Below are 21578 nucleotides of genomic sequence, written 5' to 3'. Positions count from 1 at the left end.
CGCTTTCAGGTGTCTGATTAGTCTTGCCATAAGAGCTCTGAACTTGTGTTTTAACAAAGGACGGTGTGTTACATGGCAGAAGAAGGTGGAGGTGGGCTAGGAGGATTCTGTCTGCAAGTCTGACACCATGAGGGGGTCACAAAGAAGAGTTCTGTCAGAGGCAAAATTTTGCCAACCTGTTAGATTCTTTTACATAACTTTGAAATGCCCAAGATAGCTAATGAAACCAGAGCTATTCTTTGACCCAAGAAGCTCTTACTGCCAACCGGCGAGGGTGCAACAGAGGGGACTACAGAGATCTCCTGGGTTTGTAGCACCCTTATCATTGCAAAATGCATGTGCAGATGTTGTGGAAGAAGTTTAGATTCACTGAAAATCATGTCCTTTAAAGTATGTATTGTAATGTTCACAATAGGTCCCCTCTCACCTGTCTGAACTGAATACTAATGAATGATTGTGAAAACTTCAGAGAGAAAATTAACAGGAAGAAATCTAACTGCAGATACATATCAAAGGTTTGCTCTAGTATACTTGCGGGGGACACAGAAGACACCTACTCATCTTTCACTTAGGAAGTAAACGGGCAGCGAATTTGCTTCATAAAGGAGTGGTCTCAGTCAGGCTTGGTTGAAAACACGGGAGAACTTTGGGAGAGAAACTTCAGACAGGAGGATAACATGTTAGTTTAGGCTCTAAAAAGCATGTTATGATTTAGTTTATTAGTAAGAATATTGGAAACAAATGTTACAATCACTTGAATCCCTGTTCTTTGAAAGAAAAAGAGGAAAAAACCCAAACCCTTACTCTTGTTTTTACTATATACAAGTGCTGTGTGTTAAGAAAAGTGCTGGTCCTGAGTATACAAGCTGGCATGTATGCTGCCGCTCTGAGAACAGCAGGCCTGGAAATCCCGAGAGTGTTCCGTGGATAAGGGACTGGACACTACAGGGAAGGTTCCAACGGTTCAAGAGTTGGCATGTCCTGTACAGAGAGCGAGGTCCGTGGAGGCCCGGAAACCATGGTTGTGTTGCCTGAGGCTGGTTGTTTCAGGGAAATTGACCCATAGCCGTCACAGACGAGACTCCCTCACACTGACAGTTGTTGAGGGTGAGGTGCCTCAGAACCCGGGCTACCACTGGGGAGCATCACATTTTAAGACAAGCAGCCAGGTCGGGGGATTAGGATACATATCCCCTTATCTGGAAGGCCCGTAGCAGGATTTTAGATTATAGGATCCATAATTAAAAGCATCACTTGAAACAAATACCTTGGACAAACTCCACAGTAAATTTTAACAGTCTGATTTGTCACTACCTTGCACCTTATATAACCATGCTGAATTGGTAAAGAATACTCCCAAGTCAGAATGGTACATCTGTGCACAGATATACTTTACTCCTACACAAGGTGAAAGGCCCTGTGATTTACAGAACAGGATTGAGTCAGGAAACTTTTGTTTCCAAGTGGCTTGTGCCCTGGCACAGTCACTTAGTATCTGGTTCCTCATTTTCTGCTCTCGTTCTCTCCTCTCCCCACTCCATAAATCTGGAAGCATACAGACCATATCTACCCTCACAAGTATATTGGGGCTTGAGAAATTAATGTCTTTAAAGTTTTTGAAAACCTTAGACCAAAGTAACTAAAGAAGTGTATTTAACATAGAAAGAGTATGAAGACAGCCCATCATTTATCGCCTGGAAGTTGTCAGATATAAAATGTATTTATACTCCTTGTCAAATGTTAGTAACATGGCTCCCTGGATTAAAAGGAACACACATTAGCACAGAGAAGTTTATTAGATCTAGAATGATTTATTGATAGCAGTTTGAGGTAGTATACTTTGTAATGTAACAACCAACCATAATTCAGCTTCTCTGCATTTTTCCCTTAAAGACACAAGACAGCCTTTGCATTTGTTTCAGGAAGAAAAAAATGTACAGATTGATATCTCCACAAAGATATTCATTTTAAACGCAAAATATGAAGTATATTTAAAAGGAGACTCTCATATATAACAATTGGAATCAATGGTACATTTAGAATTGTGGGTACAATGTAGTTCTACTCCTCCCCCACCATTATGAAACTGGTCTTTGGGCTCTCTGAGATACTGATATTTATGTTCAAAGACAAAGGGCACAACCTCCTAAAATCAGTACCTGCATGAGTTGCAATCCTTCAATGTGGCTTTCCCACAATTTGCAAAAGGATTGACTAGACTGAAAATGTAAAGGACGCAAACAAACCTAGTGTATAATCCAGAGGAGGTATCCATTTGTTTATATTAAGAAAGATTCAAACCTAAAGGTCAAGAAGTACCTGATTATAGCATGAATGAAAATAGCACTAAATATAAATCAAATATACAATTAGAGCAGCGCAAACCAAAGGTTAGAGCAGTGGATCTTTCTCACCAATTTCAAAGTACAGTAATACAAATTAAAAGTTTCACTTGCATGGCACAGGTCAAAAAGCATTTGCTCTGCACAAGTTGTTCTACTGTTTGAAAATTGAATTTTAAAGAGTTATTTTGTGTTTAAGCTATAGCTGGAATAACCAGACTAGGGGCTGGAGATTTTCAAGGGGGTGAGAAAAGCAGTCTTGTTATCCTAGGCTGTAGCTGCTTTTGTAGTAGCCCCCCTGGGCCCTGCAAATCAGCTGAAGAGAGAGAGGCTAGAGCAGAGGTGCGCAAACTATGGCCCACAGGCCACATCTAGCCCATGGGACCGTCCTCCCCAGCCCCTGAGCTGCCGGCAGGGGAGGTTAGCTCCCAGCCCCTCCCCTGCGCTCTGGGCAACGGGGCTGGTTACGGCTGGGCAACAGGGCTGCAAGACATGCTGCTCTCAGCAGCATGGTAAGGGGGCCAGGACAGGGGGGTTGGATAAGGGTCAGGGGGTCCCTGGGGGTAGTCAGGGGACAGGGAGCAGGGGGCGATTGGATGGGGCAGAGGCTCTGGGGGGGGGGCAGAGGGGTTAGATAGGGGATGGGGTCCCAGGGGTGATTAGGGGCAAGGGTCCTGGGAGGGGGCAGTCAGGGGACAAAGATCGGGGGGGGGGGATGGGTTGGATGGGTGGCATGGGTGGCAAGTGGGAGGGGGTGGATAGGGGGCAGGGGCCAGGCAGTTTGCGGAGGCACAGCCTTCCCTACCCCGGCCCTCCATAGAGTTTCACACCCCGATGTGGCCCTCGGGCCAAAAAGTTTGCCCACCCCTGAGTTAGAGGATCTACATAACTGCATCAGTCGGCTTTGTCCTCACTCCAGCCCTACAGCACCCCATATATCCCCCGCACTCCGAGGCACAGGTAGCCTCTGCAGAACATCACTTCATGACATGCATAAGGTACAGGCCCCTGCACAGGGTCCTGGAATCCGGTCCTCTTCTCCCCGTGTGCAGTTGAACTACAGAAATTCTGCTACAGTTAGGGCTCTTTGTACCCATGTGGGTAAGGGAACAGGACTTGCTCTTTAATATCTGGAAAAGTGGGTATGGACCATAACTAGGCTTGGCAGGATTTGATTCAAAAGAGTCAGTAAACATCGATTTCACCTGACACAGAAATAAAGAAAAAAATATCCAGCTGGCAAGCACAACCTCCCATGCACCTTCAGGAATCCGGTATCACTGGCCCCACAGGGAGCCCTCTCCAGCCCCTCCGTCATGGCCCTGCTCACTCATTGATCAGCTGGGAGTGTGGAGACTGTCTCCAGGCAGGAGCATTCAACAGCAGGGTGTCATCCCCTGCAGCAGATGGCTCACCCTCCTCCTCGTGGGGCTGGCCAGGGGTCTCTGCTCTGCCCAAACAGGACTGGAGCCTCCCCCGCACCTTGTAACCACAAGGATCCAGTATCCCAAGCCCTGCAGCTGCAAGGGAGCCCCCTGAGAAAATGGAAATTTAAAATGCATAGAAAACAGGAGAAAAGGTTAAAAATTAAAAATAGAGGCTAACTGTTGAATTTACAACAAAACTGATTTCTGCTGAGCCTACCCATAACTCGCCTGATTGTTAAATGTGATCTCAGGAATGCGTAAAACAAACAGGAAAAAGGAAATGCAAAGACGGATTAAAATAACCAATTCAAACTGCTTAAGAGACAGATATTTTAATTAATTTATTTTTTTTAAAACCCTAAGCCATCCAATAATTGCTACCAAAACTTCTCCAGGCTGATCCTTATGAGCATCCTCAAATTCTCAGGCTACAAAAGTACAAAACAAAAAGAAACTGTTTACAGTAAATACAAACATCAGAAAACAAATCTCTGAAAAACCTGTCTATACAAATAGTAATAAATTCTTTAACATTTTGTACAACTAGAAGGTGCACAGACTGGCATTCGAACAGTCAGCGTAGGCATATGTCTTTATCAAAACAGTAAAATGGTTTACTTGGGATAAAAGTATAGTTTAAAATGCCATAAATTAAATAAGTTAGTTCACATTTTCTTCCAGCACTTAGTACTTAGTCTCTAGTGTGCTCTTGAAGCTTGCTTTAAAAGTTCCAAGTCTTTCCGTTTGCTAGAGCTCACTCTGGTGCAGCCATACTCTTCCATTTGTAAAGGTATAAACTTTTCTATCTGACCTAGGCCCTGCCCAGCAGGACTGGTAAACAGCTTAGCCCAGGAAGGTTTAAAATTTCCTCTGAAACCAAGAAAGGCTATGCTCCCTGCAATGAAACAATTCAGAGTAAAAGAATCAGAAGTTAGACAGGAAAGAGACATCTTTTACATACAATTTACATGCAAATGGACATTACAACAAGATGACACAGGAGAAAATAATTCCCCTCCCTCCACCTCATAATAGTAAATGCAGCCATCCTCACATGCAGCCAAACACTATGGTTTTAAAAGACATCACACCACCACTTTTGAAAGTTTTGAATCCTTAATTAGTAGTTTTCCACTAACTTCTTTATTATAAAATAGTTTGACATCATCTTAACTGGAAACAACTCATGCAACACCTCAAGAATCTGGACTCGTCAAAGGGAATTTTAAAATAGAAACTGTGTGAGAAAATTAAACAAACCTTTGTTTTGAAGATGAGCTGGTTTGGCTGTTCCCAGGGACATTAAGGCTTCTGAAATATTAAGGTTTCTTATATCACCTCTTGTGCTTAGCAAAACTATTGACCTGCACCAGAAAGACAGTAGTAAGATGAAGAAACTAAATATTTATCATCACGGATATTTACACACTTTACAAATTAGCTTGCTTATTAGCTCACTGTATTTGGGGCAACACTATATACTAGAGCTGACTAATAGAGAGCTGACCAAAAATGGATGGGGAAAAAAAAAAATTTTTTTTGGTTGAAGTGTCCTGTTTTAGAAAATGAAACTTTTTGAAACATTGTGACTTTTAATTAAAACTTTTATTGAAATGTTATCGCTGGTTAAAAAAGTTTGTCTAAGGAAAACTTGGTAAAAGAAAATTGATAATGCTTTCAAGAAAGAGTAAAAAATTCTGCAAAAATGTAAAATGGAGCACTTTTGAAACCTTTAAAATGAAGATTGCAATTTCTATTTTGTGAATTTAGCTTTTCATTTTTCAACCAGCTTTAGTATAGGCACCTTATTAAAGCTGTTTTAGTGACATTTTTATTACTGTCAATGTATGAACAGAAATAAATAAATCTTCAACTTATTACCATTAAAGCACTTTTGTCAAAATTCTCATGGCACAATTGTCCTCCACAAACCAAGGCTTATTCTTCCTACCACAGTAAGCTAAAAAACGTGATTATGTAATGTTTTGTTAAAATGAATCCTTTGAAAAGGAAAACATATTTTTGGGATTTAATCCAAATGTTTAAAGTTTACCTGGTCCATTTTCTCAAATGTAGCTAAACTGTCCCTTTAAAATGTTTGTGTGCTTCTACTTACTCCCTCAATTTAAAAATGTTCTCATAGCAATGTTAAAAGTGAGCTAGAATTGTCAGCCCACAAATACTGTTCTCTAGCAAGGGTTTGACTATCACGATAAAGCACTCCAGTGTATTTTGTACTCCAGTTCAAGTCTATATTTCATGATACGTATTGTAAATAAAAGGATAGGTTTACAATAGCATATACCTTTGCGGAATTCCAGTTTTTAAATATTCGTCTATGCTTTTAATGTTTGCTTGATGAAAAAGCTTTTTTTCTGTCACAGTGCCAACACAGGCATCAACTACTAGGGTAAATACACCCATATCTTTGAAGGGAGACTTATTTCCATTGACCTGAAGTGAGAAAAGACATCATAAATCATTGCCTGCTTTTGCTGGCGATTTGCAAGTACAATAATATTCTTCTGCACCTGTCAGTTGGCCACATTTATCATAATTTGATTTATACACACATTAGTGTCCTTTTTGACAACCAATAATTTATCAGAGATTCTCCATTCTTCCTCTTCCCAAAAAGACCCGGCTGATGGGACTTCTTTATTCCTCAGGGAGCCTTGAGAATCACCTAGCTTTTCCTCACTTCACTGTAATCACTCTCAAGGACATGAATCCTATCTCAGCCACCACCATTCTTGACAAGAAATGGAGGTAGCTCACTTGTCCTGAGACAGTGCCATTCAGAGACCCAACCACTCACTCTGTGCACAAAAGCAGAGCATGTAGCCTCCACAGTTGATTAATTTGTGCTATATTTAACAAAGCATCTTACTGAATATTGTTATTAAAAATAAGCCACATAAAATCCCTTACAAGCTTGCATTTATGATGTTACAAACACATGCTGTTATAGCCCGCACTTCTCTGCCTAAATAATTCAGAGTTTTACTATTTCAAACACACAATGTATGCATTACTCTATAGGACAAATATAAATTAAAATTTCACCCTGGGGGTACTGAGAATGCCTGCAAGCCCTCACCTCCAGCATCACATACAATTCTCTCTTGGTTCCCAAGTGGAAAAATGGCAACAGACCAAGTGTTAAACAACATTACATCATCACATTTATCACCACTGAGTTGGAGTGTAAACAAAAAATAATGACTCCTCTCTTCTAATCACAGTTTTGAAGGGCTTTAACAGAACAAAATGTTGAAGGACTGGTACTATTTGGTAATAGTTTGTTAGTATAAGAAAGTTATTTCACGGATTTGGATTTAACATAGTACTGAGTACCCACTAGTTCTCATTGGCTTCAGCAGAAGGATGCTCAGCTCAAAAGTGGTGCTCAGTGACACAGAACTGCACCAATGTGCAACTCCCATAATTCAAACTGCTAAGGAAAAAGCAGTTAAAAGAGGCCATAAAAATACTTACAGAGATAAAAGATGGAAGACTACTTTGTAATTCTACTTTGCTCATTGACTGAATCTGCACAAGGAGGTAGGTTTTGTGAGGATCACTGGTAAATGCCATCTAGATGTAAAAAATAAAATTTTAACATGTTTACACTTCCCCCCTTTCCCAGAAACTCTGAACAGCAAGTCTTATTTTAAACACTAGATAGCATACTGATAATCAACAATTATTCTGATAGACACTCTAGACTGCCAACTGGAAAAACCAAGATTAATAAATCAACACTGTCAAAATGCATGGATGCTTTTAGACTGAATGCTCTTCAGGGAAGGGGAACTATATATCCATAAAGTGCCTAACAGATTTTGGGTGCTATTGTAATATAAATGTATTAGTATGGATGAAAACCAGGACATTAATGTATTCAAGTCTGAGCAATGGCACTTTGTTCTTACAGCATCTTTTCATGTCTTGCCCTAGGCTTGTGCTGGGCATCAGTTTCTGAGCCACTTCTGCTTTTTTTTTGGTAACATAGAAGTATGAAGTAACGTATATGTTGGAAAAAAGGATCAAGACAGCACTGAAGATACCAAACAGGTGCCTGTAGCCCTAATCTTGTAATCTTTATGCTAGCGATATTCCCACTGATAGCAACAGAAGTTTTTCCTGAGTAAAAATTGCAGCATTTAGACTCTCATTAATAGTTAGCATTTTGGGTATGATGGTACTGTCTGGGGAAGAAATTGCACGACAACAAACTGGAAACTGAAAAAATGAAGAAGTGATGAATAAAGTAGATTCCACAAAATATCACCATAAAGCAGACTGTTAACTGTAAAAAAATCACATTCACAGAGAGAACAAAACCTGGCTCACTGCAGTGAGATGAGAAGGGTGACAAAAAGATCTAAGTGGCAGAAAAGAAATGGTAAAAAAAAAGTCATGAACTTATTTTTCATGTTCTGTTTTTGTCATGGGGGACAGAGAATGGAGTTATGGAACATGAAAGGAGTATGAACATTTTATTGAACTGGAAAGAAAATACACTTTCCCTGCCAAATAGAAGTAAAGAAAAAGATGAGGAAAATCCAGTTACTGCAAAAGGGGAAAAAGTACATTATAAGTAGAGAAACCAAGCCTTCTCTATGAAAGAATAGAAAGGAAAAATCTTGAAAACATGTTACTGGAATAATGGACAGTTAAGCAGCAACATAATGGGTTAGATCCTCAACAATGGCCAAATTGCACCTGGTGCAAATTAAAGGATGGGAGGGACAGCTACTAATGACCCCCCAAAGGGCTGAAACCACAGGCAGTGTTTCAGCCATGCCCCTTTTCCTCTTGCTACGCCCCATTTCCCCGCTACTTCACAGAGGAAGCCTTTCTGTGGTACTGAAACCAAATAGAAGATCAGCTCCTCTGAAGTAAACAAGGATTGGGAAAGCGCTAGGAGATCAGGCTGTAACTCACGCCATCTTAATTCTCTCCAGAGTCTCATCTGTTTTTATCATTAGAAAGACCTGACCCCTCAAATAGGTTTGTGTGAAACTGGAGCAAGGCCTGATGATTTAAGCCATGGTTTATGCCCCTCTCTTTCTCCATCTGAGGAAGCAGTCACGGATTCACTGTTTGTTTTGCAGAGTTCCTGGGCTAGAGAGACCAGCTTTGAATTAGGCAAGGGACATTACAACAAACAACAACGAAAACTGAGGACCCTCTAGGGGTACAGGAGGCATACAATTAGCTCTTTTTGGTACTGGTGGTGAGGACAGAGAGATGTGTTCTTGAAGCTTTAAGTTAAGCAGTAGAGGCATTGCCAAAAGCCTTGAAAGAGGCCCTTCCTCCCCCCCAAGACATAAGATGAGAAATCGACTGTTAGAGGTATGTGAAACAGCAATGTGCCACGGTCACCTGGCACCAGAGCCTCAAAGGAGGAGAATTATATGCCGGCAGAATTACAAAGGAGGCAGAATTAAGACTAGTAAGGAGTCTCCAAAAGTGATGTGGTTTTGGAGAAGGAGAACAATGCCCCATTTGGTAGATCAGAATGTTGCTGTTTTTCCTTCTTCCCTGAAACGGGGACATGAGAAGATTTGAAAGCTTGATTCCTCAAAGTTGATCTGTGCTGACTAGAGCACTGAGGGAATTTTTGGTGCTGACAGCAGCTTGAAAGCTATTTTGATGGGGGCTGCAGTGCCAGACAGCGTCAGATGAGAGGCACAGGACAGCAAACGTGTGCCTTGGGGAGGTCGTTCTTAGGCTCGACACCAGAGCTGGGGTGACAGGGCGTCTCACGTTTCTTTACAAAAGACCTCAGCAAAGAAGAGGACCTGGAAATTCCTGATGGATGATCTGGCTGAAGGCTCAAACAAGCCAGGTGCCACTGCAGTTGTAAGTGCCTGTCATTCCTCATCTGAGGAGTGAAGGCATGGTAAATTTTGTATTGGAACCCATGAGCTTCTCCCAGCAATATGAGGCATCAAGCATGTATGTCTCTCTCTGGAAAGATGGCTGAAGAGGATGCATGCCTTTTGAGTCCTCTGCAGGATCCGGGTATGACACAGCAGTGGAGATAACACAAGGCAAGTAGCCCCAACTACTCTAAGTAACTATAAGAAGATAACGCTACCTAGCTCACAGACACAAGAGGCAGTTCCATTTAGCTCTCTCTGTGGAAGTGAAGGAAATGAAAGGGGTGTGTGTGTGTGTTCTCATAAAGATAGAACTAATTAAGTCATCTTAGCATGAGAGCACTCCCACACTCCCCAGCAGGAATGGCTTTGTTATTTACAGTTCCATAGCCTCACGCTAGAGACACCAAAACCCCTAACTGAAAATGCACAGAGGCCTTGAAGTACATGCATATTCAAGTTGAAAAACATTGCAAAGGGGCTGTTTCCCTTTGATTTTAAAAAAATGTTATTGGATCATTTTTACAAACCTTAGTTTTTGTAAAAGCTTTTTTTTTTTTTTTAACAATTTAAAAATTTTGAATAAATTTGAAAGGAACTGACTTGCCCTTTATATAGTAAACAATATACACAATAGAAGAACTTTATTCCAGGTTATAATCTGCTTCTGAAGTGTTCTCACTCCTTCATGAAAACCATATTTAAGGCAATTATGTGGAAGTTAATATCTATTGGTAATTTACATACACATTTATGAATTTTTTTACCTGAGTTGTGCCACAATTTTTACACTGTACAGTAGTTCTGGCTGGCATTGGCTGTAGAACAGTTGGTGCTTGGTAATACTTTGGATAAGCTTTTGTCATGCAGTTACTGATCTGTTTTGATTGAACAGTGGCCTGAATCTTGACCCTTTCACATCCCTGAGCTGAACAATAACTGTGACCATCCCTATTATATTTGGCTTGAAGATATAAAAACAGCAATCTAAACACAAAACAAAACAAGAGATTAGAAAACTAGTTGATAAAAATACAGAAAGTTACATAATCAAAATTTTGTCAAATGTACTGATTAGTGAACACAGGAGACCTCAGACTGCAAGCTTTTCAGGGACAGGGGAATGGTCATGTGTTTTTATTTTTTAAATCTCCACAAATTTACAGTACTTTGTAAAATGTTCTGTAATAAGTACAACAATAGGGAAGTCTTAAGTGATATATATTAGAACTCTCTAACTGTTAGAGAAAAGTCATGACAGGATTTGTTTGATCAGAGAAAGAAGAAATCTAGCCAGCATAAACCACCCCCCATCTCCCACCAGTAACTGTCACACCATACATCTTAATAAATGTTCACTAAACTTGCTATTTGGCAATTAACATATCAGACATTACTCAAACAAAAACAGTGCTCTTATTGTACAAAATACAAAAATATATGAGTGTAATTAGAAAACAAAGATCTTTATTGCTCTGAGTGTGCATAAAGCCCAACAAAAACATCCTGACTGGAAGACTCTTATACTGATAAGCTCTACCAGCTTTTCTATAGTTGCTTGTCACTGTAGTTTCTAGATGAAAAAGAAAATCTAAATGATATCAAAGACTACATACATCTGTTTATCTACATGATTATCCCAAACTAGTTAATAAAAACTCTCCAAAAATCTTATACTAATATTCTGATTATAATAAAAATAGGGAACAAAAACAAATTAAAAAACCACAATATTAAAAAAATGTGTACATAGTTTTTTTCTAAGGAAGCTTTATTATGGTCTTCAGTGGTAACATTCAAAGTGCTTAAGTGAATTACGAGCCTAAGTCCCATTTTCAAAAGTGACATGCTTAAGTAACTTTTGAAAATTTTACTCCATAGTTTAAGAAAATTCCTGTTGGTCCAGGAGGAATCAGGCCTATTTTCTTACACTCTGTTTAAGAGGTGAAGGGCAAACATTTACAGTTGAGCCATACTAAATTAACAAAGCAGTTACTGGCCAAAAAGGTACCTCTCTGTGGTATTTGAGATACCACAGTTTTCCCCATACTTAGAATAGGAAATAACTGTGGTAGCTGTGGTATACATTTTCAAGAGCTGATTGGATGGCCACGACATTTATAATTACAAGTTATGTAGATTCCTCTTCCAAACATCCATGGCGACATGCTTAGTGTTTCTCCATAAGATTTCCCTTCTTAAGCAGCCATCAGAGCCAATTCTTAACACTACCGAACTTGCAATTTTACTATTAAATAACGTATCCCTTTATTATCAATCTATATAAAATTACCCAGTGCTGTTATCAAAATAAAACTTCTTCTCTGATCGATTTTTCTGCAGCTCCATCATCGAAGTTACTGATGTATAGTCCTCCACACTATAGAAAGCAGATGTCTGCCTTTGAAAGACATCAAATGTTACTTGAAAAGTTGTGCTTGATGGATAACAGAGTCCAACCCGAATCCAGTCATTCCTGGAAATATAGTGAAACAAAAGTGTTATAATTCATTCATTTGAGCAAGTTTCTTGTTTTTGTGGTAGTGGACACAAATAGAGTGGCAGAGAGAATATTTTCATTTCATTTTATTCAACAATTTCAGTTCAATCACTAATCATTCAAAGTTAAGACACCATTTGGGAGCTGAAAAATGCAGAAAAGCTGTTTTTCTCCTCCAATCTATGAATAAAAGCTGTATGTGAGAGGAGGAGGTCCACTAGTTCTAAAATCTTGAAGGACATTGGGACCAGAAACTAACTACAGATAATACCTCCTTTGTTTAATAAATCAGTTAGTTTTAAATGCAAACCGTGTTTTGATAAAAACTTTTTTTTTCTTATGTAGCCAGCACATTCTAGGTACTTTTAGTTAATAAAAAAATTAAAATGTTTTTGTGCATTTTTAACTGAATTTCAATTTCCATCCAAATGGAGCTTGACATGAATCTCAAGTGGGGGAAAAAACAAAAATCAGTCATCCAGTTGAAAGTTAAGCATGACTGCTTAAATATAGAGTATCCTCCTGCTTAGCAAAAAGCAGGATCAAATTCAGTGTAAAGGTATATTTAGTTGCAAATCATCATGTTTTAATGATTATCAACCAATGCAAATCAACTTTTTTGGAGGGGGGAGGGGGAAGTAACTAAAAAGTACAAATGCAAACCATCAATAAAATCTATTTCCTACTTGCTGATTTAAATCAGGATAAAAATTTCAATGATTTAAGTCACTGATTTAAATCAATCCACCCTGTTTGGATACAAATTTTAAATTTTCCAGTTTGACATACTGCATCTTACTCACAAGGCCAGTGATAGGTTAAACCATTTGCAGTTCTACTCTGCACAGCTTCATGCAGTAATAAAGCAATAGGGCTTTCCTTTAAATGCTTCTTTACAGCGTTTTCTGAATAGCTCTACACAGCTTTTGGTCTAGGTCTCCAGTACACATTTTGATTTTAATATTTGCTATTTCAGATAAATCAAGTTCCAGTCTTACTCATGGTTGTAATTTTGAATGTATAACTATTTTTGCAATATAGTATTCCAATGGTGTCTTTTGAATCAAAGGCAAAAATGAAAGGAAAGGGAACATACCTGTTAAAATTAATGAGATAGAGAAAAGTGGTTTGGGGAGCTTGTCCATTCCAATGGATCGTATAGCCCTTCTGAAGCATCATTACAGGCTGGTACTGTTGAAAGGCAGCTCGCTGGTTAATACCTCGGAGTGCCATGGTGCTGGATGGGTATTCATCTCGTACTATGGTCATAGTAAGGTTCTGTGGGTTCCTTGTCTGGATGTATAACTTTAATTTAAAAATTTAAAAAAAAAAAAAAGAAGGCCTTAGACAGAAGAGGAGGAGAGATTTGAAGTAATCTGACAATTTTTGATCAGTTTCACTAGAAACAATACATGAGGGAAAATACAGATAAACAGTGTAAACAGAACCACTACAACATTAGATGTCATGCCTAGAGGCCCCAGTGAGCCTGGCACTGTGCACACGGTTAAAGATAGCCGCTGTCCTGTAGAGTTTACAACCTAAATAGTCAAGGCCAACAATAATTTTCCCCACTTTACAGATCAGAAACAGAGGGATTCAGTAACTTACTTAAGGTCACACAAAGTCTGTGATCGGCTAGGAACTGATCCCAGCAGAGGGGTTTGTATTTAGAAAACTATATTTCACATTTTTAATAATATTGTGAGAAACAGAACCACAAGTGTAAGAAAGCCCCCACACTTAAATGTTTTTGCCAACAGGACTGTGTTATGCAGATGATGGCAAGTCAACTCACTGCATAAAGATTTGCTTTATTACATTTGCTATCATAATCCTCCCTTCCCCCAACAAGTTGTTCAGAACCATCTAGAAGGCAAAGTAAGTGTAAAATCAATTTTTAAAAACCTAAAGAGGAAGGGCATTTCATGGCTTTGATAAATTTTTCTTCAAGTCTTGTGAATATATATAAAATATAGAATACACAAAAACTGTAACAGTTCCAACCTGTGCATAGGTCCCACTGCAGACCACACCATTCCACTGTGTAACATTAATGCATTTTGGATGTCGGATCAGGAAATTATCCATTCTGCCAACGTAAGTGTCCTTATATTCAGTCACAGAACCATCTACATCATGGAATATTGAGTTCTTGTCACCATCCAGCTCACTGTCTTCAAACCAGGGACCAGGTTTACCAAAGAAGACTTTCAGAGAAACCTGATCATAAAAGGGAAGTGAAACATTCCAATTAAGTCTCTCTTATAAAGCCACCAATTTCAGTTGTGCTACTGCATGTATACAGTTAGTAACACACAGAAACATTTCCATGTATGTAAAGAGCATCAGGAATCTGACAAGGTTTATGAGCTGAATAATTTCTCTAACAAGGACAACATAGTCTTGCAAAACAGAATTTCGTTATTTTGTAGTAGTCACGGTTTTCAATTAACACACAAAGCCCCGTTCAGACTTCTGCTAAATATTTCAGCATTTTGTGTTAATATTTATAACTGCAAATTCATTATTTCAGCTGCCTCAGGTCTTAAAGAATCTGGTCTCATTATCATCATTACACGTCCACAATCACTTGTTTTTGAGGTCAAAGCAAGCATTAAAAACCCAAACCAAAACCCCATTTTTGGTCTATTCCCTGTCTCCACAGCTGAGCTCAGTTTGGGAGGCACTGACTGGTCTTTTAGTTTCATGCCTCACTATACAGTTCTGTCAGCAACTGCACAGCCTAATAGGGGTGATTCTTCACTTCACTATGAATTCTATATTAGAATTCCATGATTTAAGTAACTCTTGTAACCAGAGTAAGCAAGCAAAAATAAAAAAGAAAAGTTAGTTTCCAAACTAAGAGAATACATATTTGTAAATGTAATTGGCTATAGAGAACAGATTACTCTAAACTAATGATGTGCAAATTTAAAAAAAAGTCTGGAAGCTCTGTTCTGAACAGCAGTTTGGACTGGAAACTCTTTGGGCTAGAAACTGCAAACGAACAGGCACTTGTTATTTCCTGTACTTCCTGGTAAGCCAGAAATAGTACAAGAACAGCACTTCTCATGAGATTTTAGTACAATCATTTCTGGCTCAAATCAGGAAGTTCAAAGGCATGTGACAATGGAGGAAAGTACGGTTTTCAACCCTCAAAAGTCCAATTCAGTCTTATTTGTAAGCAAAGGCAGGAGGAGCTGGATGACATTTTATCCAAACCGATCCATCTCAACGCTATCATGGGACAGACACATGCATATGTCCCCTAGAAGTTGCTTAATCTCACCTCCCAGCCTCTTCACTGTTTCTGGAGCCTTCTACAGCAGCCCAAACGGTCCTTAAATGTGTCAGACTCCCCTTCTCCAAACTACAACTCCCTTGCTCAGCAGACATTACTTGGGGGAAGTCAGTTTGGGCACATCAGCCTGAAGAAAAGCAGGTACTTGCAGGGAGGCAGCAAAAAGGCAACCCAGGCCCAGAGGTGGCAGACAGCACAGAAATATGGCAGGTGTAGGCAATATCGGGAGTACACATGGGACTCCCATTTGTTTGAAGAAATAGGAGGACATCACCAAAATTCTTTCAAAATAAATCTTCTGCATGAGACACTGAATTCATCCCTTCCTACTTCATGAAGTCTCCCCTTTCCACCTCATTCACTGAAAATGAATTTTTCCATAAACTTACATTTGTATCAAATTTAATGAGAGAAATGTTGTTTTTAGGTGTCAACTGCCAAGGGTTTTTCAATAGGAATCCAATTGCACTGGTGTATCTATCAGCAGTCGGCACAAAGTTTTTGAATGTGCATTTGGTAAGATGAATGGGTCCATCATAAATCTGAAAACCTCTGATTGGAAATGTCCTGTTAAAAACAGAGTATGTTTAATACACACACACTCATACATACATGACCTGTTAGAAGTCTTGGTTCAGGGTCCCTGAGGGGCAATGCTTCCCTTCATTTAAAAGCATTAAGAATGCAGTGCTAAGACAATGGTTTGTAGAGTGGAACACTAAAGACAAATGAAGTCTTCCTTCCACTATTAACTTACAGGTAAGTTCCTACACCTCAAATTTTAGAATCAGAAAAGGGAGCCAAGCTGCCTGCAGCTCACCCAACTCCTCCCCTTTGCCTCTCCCTCCTAGGATGCTTTGGGACCCTTACAGCAGAAGTACCCAACTGGGACTCCCATGTGCTTGGGCAGGCAGGAAGCCTCAGGCTTCCAGACCATCTTAAACTTCTCTCTGTCAGATGGCCCACCAGCACAGAGCTGCCATGAGCTGAATCTGCCCCACACCTTCTCCCTTCTTATGTGAGGCATGGGGTGATAGCTGGCAGCAGGTGAATCAGTTTCCCGAAGGCAAGCCATTGGGGAGGTGGAGCTTGTCTGACACAGGGAGGGGAGCGGGACTGGCTATGCATAATAGTCCCAAACCAGCCACTCAAAATCCCCTAGCCACAGACTTTCTAGTCTCCACCAGTCCCAATTATTTCAAACCCCATTGGACTTGCTAGTATTGTAAGACCTAAAAGTTACTGCAATTCATGAAATTATGTATGGAAACATGAAGTTAAAGATGCAATTCACCATACCAATTAGTTTCTTGAAGGCACAGAAATCAACTGTTAATATGTGCGGCTTTCAACTAATTATTATGGATTTAGTATGAGAATAAATTTTATTTTCTCATCACTATTGTTTCATTACAAAGTTGCACAATTTTTTAGATTACCAACATTTTAATTTTTATTGCTTATCAATGAATGAAGATTTGACAGCAAGAACACACATGAAAGAGTGAAATAGCCCACGCCACATATACTCAATTAAAAAAAGGTGCATAACCTTCCATTTGAGATCTTTCACCTCTGACAAATTTGACATTAAAAAAGGAAAAAAAGAGAGAAAGGAAAAAATGTAACGTTCATGCCAAAATACTTTTACCCCAATCAAAAGTATTTTCCAAAATAATAGATGAGAGAAATTATCAGAATCACTATTAGTAAAGGACTTTTCTTTTTCTACCCCATTGCGGTTTGCAGGCAAATGATATTGGAATTGAAAGTTTCTGCACAGTAAATCATTTTTCTGTTTTGTACTGATGTTCAAACTATTGATGATTTATTTTGGGCTAGGTAGAAAGAAACTTGTGCAGTACGGTTTGTGACGGCTGGCAATTTCCTTTACAAACTGTACTGAAGTAAGTTTAATACCTTAAAAAACCACTAACCCAGAAGCAGAAGGTGGTACACACGGTCATCAAGTCCCCAAACCATGCAGACCCCCTTGTTGCCATGTTTTATCTTGGAGTATTTTTTAAATTCTGTGCTATGTAATACTAGTTCTAAATGTATAGTGCTACTTTCAAATCAGACAGAAAGTAACTTTTGTAAAAAGCAACTTTGTTTTACCCACTGAAACACACTTACCGATTTCTAGGCAAAGTGCGGTTTTTATTGTCTATTCCTCCGGTTCCTGAGTATTTGTTTTGGCCGCCCTGAAAGCCATAATTCCTGCTCTCACCAACAAACAAAGATTCTGATACTTCCTGGCTGGAGCCTTCATCTTTTGGGAAGCTTCCATCACTATCAAAATGAAGTCTGAGATTACGGATATGATAGTACAGCAAACAGGAAAGTTATATTGCTCTGAAATACAAAGACATACTACATTTTCTAACTATTGTTTACCTTTATCTAATCAAAGCAGGCTAAGCCTTTTGTTTAGAAGTGTATTACAATATACAATTTAATCCCTGCTTTTCAAAAACCCCAGCCTTAAAAAAAAATTACTATCAATTGACTTAATGCACATTCAGTTGATTTTAAGTATTATATTTTCTTGTTCCCCTTGTCCTCCAGTCCCCTCTTTAAAACGTGTATATTCAGCATTAGGAACATTTTAATTATACGAGGTGAAAAGCTAGGATGTTGTACGCTTTCCTAGAGTTCTGGTCATGTCATCTAATTATCTAGTATCACGACTTGATGTATCAGAGCTCCAGCAGAAGCACACTCAGGGTCAAAATTGATGAGACATTCCCGTTATATAAACCCTCTTGGCCTTCTTGTCATCATTTTCACATTTCTAATATTTTTACATTTGGGTTTCTAAATAGCCCCAGTATCACATCTACTACTAATTTTTGTCAGTATATGTCAAATAATAAAGCTAGGAAGACTGAACATAGTGATGAAATCCAGTACAAAAATACTTACCTGGCAAAAGTTAAACCTATTCCATTGTCGGCAAACCTACAAGAGAAAATTATTTTTGAACAAAGCAAATTTCAAACCACGTACAATACAATACTTTAATGTTCATTAAACGTGTATTTTTCTTTTAGCTTCTCAAAGCGTCAGAGCACAGATTCACTTCAAACTGAATCGAATCTTGATCTGTGTATGAAATGAAATTTACAAAAAAAATCACCATAGCTATTATACTTAAGAGATTTCTGGTGTTTTAAAATCAGTATAACTGTTTCTATATAGTTTTGTTAAGTGGTAATATGATAGCTTCAGAGAAACCTCAAATATACTAAAAAAGTCAAAATTTTTAAAAGTACTTTATATGGTCTCAGTTAATTTTTGGACTTAACTTTTCTCTATCATGTAATTTTAAATCTTTGTTTGCTTCCCATTTAAATGAAATTCCCATGTAATCTTGCATGGACTTAGTTTCAGCCCATTAGTGGAATGAGACAGTCAAACAGCTTCAGTGGTTTAGCTCTGACATTCTCTCTCATAACCCTACTTTAATCTAGGCTTTTCCAGACTTTACAACTCTCACTTCTACTAGCTTTTATACTGCAGTCCAGGAGAATGTCTTTTTATAGCAGGTAGAGGTTTGCTCTTGGATACCTACCCAGAGTTCTGAATGATGATGTCCCCTCCTCTGACCCAAGACCCATGATCATTGTTTTTAAAAGCGATTAGTCTGTCAATCAGAGCAGCAACTCGGGGCTTCTCAGGATCAGCATCTTGATGAGGTCGAAACCTTAGAAAGAGATGAAAAAAACAACACGCCTGAAAAGAAGGTATCTGATTTATGCTCTGTGCATATATACACTGTTGTGGTATATACCAAGATATAAACACTTGCACTCACTGGACAGGCAAAATCAGCTCCTGCAACATGCTTGAGACAAAAAGGCCCATGCTGAAAAATAACAGAGACTAGAACCCTAATTTCACGGAGCGTGTCCCCACATTTCTCCATTCCCACAGCAGTGTCTTCAGAGATCTGACCATCCTACTCTTGGGAAGAAGCAATAAAAAGAGACAAAGCATTAAGCTTCTCTTCCCTTCCCAGAAGGGCTAGGATATCTCCCACTATGGATTCCCATCCTACTCTTCCTGGGCTGCACCTTCCTGTTCCCCGATTCCTTTGTCCCACAACTTGAGTCTCACCCCCTTCTTCTCTCTTGCCTTCCCTGGTGTCTTTCTTCCCTCCCCTTCTCCTTAAAGCATTAATCTGAGGGTATGGAGAGAGAGGAGGAAGATTGACCCTGCCATTGAGAGGGCATGTGGGACTGCAGTTGCACTAGACAGAAGGCTGGAGGGATGGGTGCTGAATGCTCCTAGACCTCTCAAGTACACCTATATTTTGTGGAGTGCTCTTCATTTAGGACCCATGTTTCTCCACTCCTCCATATCTGCTGCCCAGCTGGTTCCACATAGTGGCAGCTACAGTCTATTTTTGACCCAGTTTAGCAGTGTACTACAAACACAAAAGCAACAGGGAGGATGGAAGAAATAGCCTGGGTACAGGCTGGGGTGCTGCCAGTTGGGGAGCCCATGAGAGCCTAGGGGGCTTAAGGCATATTCAGTTCCCCTGTTTTAAGCTAACTGGGAAAGTGGAAAATAATTCATACCCACTCTGTATTTTTATTGATATGAACACAAAAGTAACTAGACAGAATCAAAAGGTACAGGTACATTTATCGAAGGGGGAAACCCACAAAGTAACTGCTATGAAACTTGCCCAATCCTACACATTAGGGAGCTCTCTGCACCACATTTATGGTTTAGTAAGTTGAAAGACACTATTCCTTCCTCTCAGCCAGTCCTCTCTACTCTGCCCCCAGAAGCATCAGTAGCAGAGAAGGGGCAGAGACAAGGACTGGAGAAGGAAGCAGTTCACAGCTGGCCTACTTCTGCCCACTCAGTGATCCAGAGTGGCATGGAACCTTTTTTAAAAAAGAAATTTTTCTGACAGCAGATTGACTTCTGCTGGGACAAGAACATCTGGGCCTGAATTTAAGAACTATGGATGGCTGAACAGTCTGATACAATCATGTCACTGTACACCAGTTCAGGCAACAATGAAATGTATGAAGATTAACTAAAAGAAAGACTTTTCTGCAGTTTCATCTGGGAAAAAACTGTTGTAGTAAATTACATAAAGTAACTTTACAATAAGTTAATTTCAATCTTAGTGAGGGAGAAGTCCAACTTTAAAGTAAAAATGGACTATTTTAAATTCTTCTTCGGGTAATACTATCGAATAATCATATGTATGCAGTCTCTCAGATTCTTTTAAGGACAGATTGTGCAATCTTAACTAAAGACAGTGGTTAAGACAAGGTTACATTTCTCTGATCAGAGAGACAATGGATTTCACAAGATATAGTTACTGAAACTATTTTCAGTTAACTCAGACAAGCTCAAGGTTTCTGTCTACAGGATGGATGATGCATGATCTCACAGATATTATTTGCTCAAGGTGCCATGATCATCCTCTACCAGGAAACCGAAGTTTTATTAAATACTAATATGGACTCCCTCCCTGCACAAAGGTATGTTTTTCCTCAGTGAATTGCAGAGAGAGAGAGAGAGAGAGAGAGAGAGAGAGAGAGAGAGAGAGAGAGAGAGAGAGAGAGAGAAATGTAAAGAATCTTACTTTATTTCCTTGGATGCTCATGCTCTGTTTTAGCCCTCTAAAATGTTTTATGAAATACTTTCAGTTTTTCAATGCTCTTCTTTGTTCCCTGTGAGACTACAGTATATTTTCGTAAGATGTCATGTACTACTTTGTCTCAAATCCCAAGCTATGGTTACTTTGTTGGTAATTCACACTGGTCTTATCTGCCTTCCATCATAATTTCTGAACCGGAAGTTCATTTCCAAAGCATGAAGTACAGTATGTTCTCAGAGTCTTGCCTTTTCCTCTCTACGTCCACACCTATCATTCAACTGTCCCCTTCCTAAACAGAGGTCAGTTCAAATACACAGATATAGTCCTCTTACCCAATGACATTTTCCAGCTCAGGAAAAATTAAGACTTTGAAGGTTATTTATTTTACTAAATTCTACAGCAGGGTATGGGTAGATGTAACTATTCAGTTTCTCCTCACTAATTTTATTTGAAGTGCAAGAAAAAAATAGTCAGCCAGCCTGTAAGAA

General features: G+C 39.2%; 1 protein-coding gene across 5 annotated transcripts in view; it reads right to left on the bottom strand.

The window, feature by feature from the left end:
* Nucleotides 1–4085: 4085 nt before the first annotated feature.
* The window catches only part of CEMIP2 (cell migration inducing hyaluronidase 2), a 79103-nt gene continuing 61610 nt past the window's right edge, over nt 4086–21578 (bottom strand). For all 5 annotated transcript variants that reach the window (XM_073345153.2, XM_073345151.1, XM_073345150.1 and 2 more), the window contains 12 exons: nt 19039–19170; nt 18390–18425; nt 17601–17756; nt 15854–16031; nt 14168–14383; nt 13257–13465; nt 11954–12136; nt 10428–10647; nt 7268–7366; nt 6075–6223; nt 5030–5133; nt 4086–4664 (listed from right to left, as the gene is read on the bottom strand). In XM_073345153.2, coding sequence (XP_073201254.1) covers nt 4468–4664; nt 5030–5133; nt 6075–6223; nt 7268–7366; nt 10428–10647; nt 11954–12136; nt 13257–13465; nt 14168–14383; nt 15854–16031; nt 17601–17756; nt 18390–18425; nt 19039–19170 — 1879 coding nt within the window. In that variant the 3' untranslated portion in view covers nt 4086–4467. The remainder of the gene's footprint in view (nt 4665–5029; nt 5134–6074; nt 6224–7267; nt 7367–10427; nt 10648–11953; nt 12137–13256; nt 13466–14167; nt 14384–15853; nt 16032–17600; nt 17757–18389; nt 18426–19038; nt 19171–21578) is intronic.

This window comes from Lepidochelys kempii, chromosome 5 (genome assembly GCF_965140285.1).
Source record: "Lepidochelys kempii isolate rLepKem1 chromosome 5, rLepKem1.hap1, whole genome shotgun sequence".
NCBI classification, from domain to species: domain Eukaryota; kingdom Metazoa; phylum Chordata; order Testudines; family Cheloniidae; genus Lepidochelys; species Lepidochelys kempii.
The sequence above is the reverse complement of the archived record's forward strand: the minus strand, read 5'-3'. Positions and strand labels throughout refer to the sequence as shown.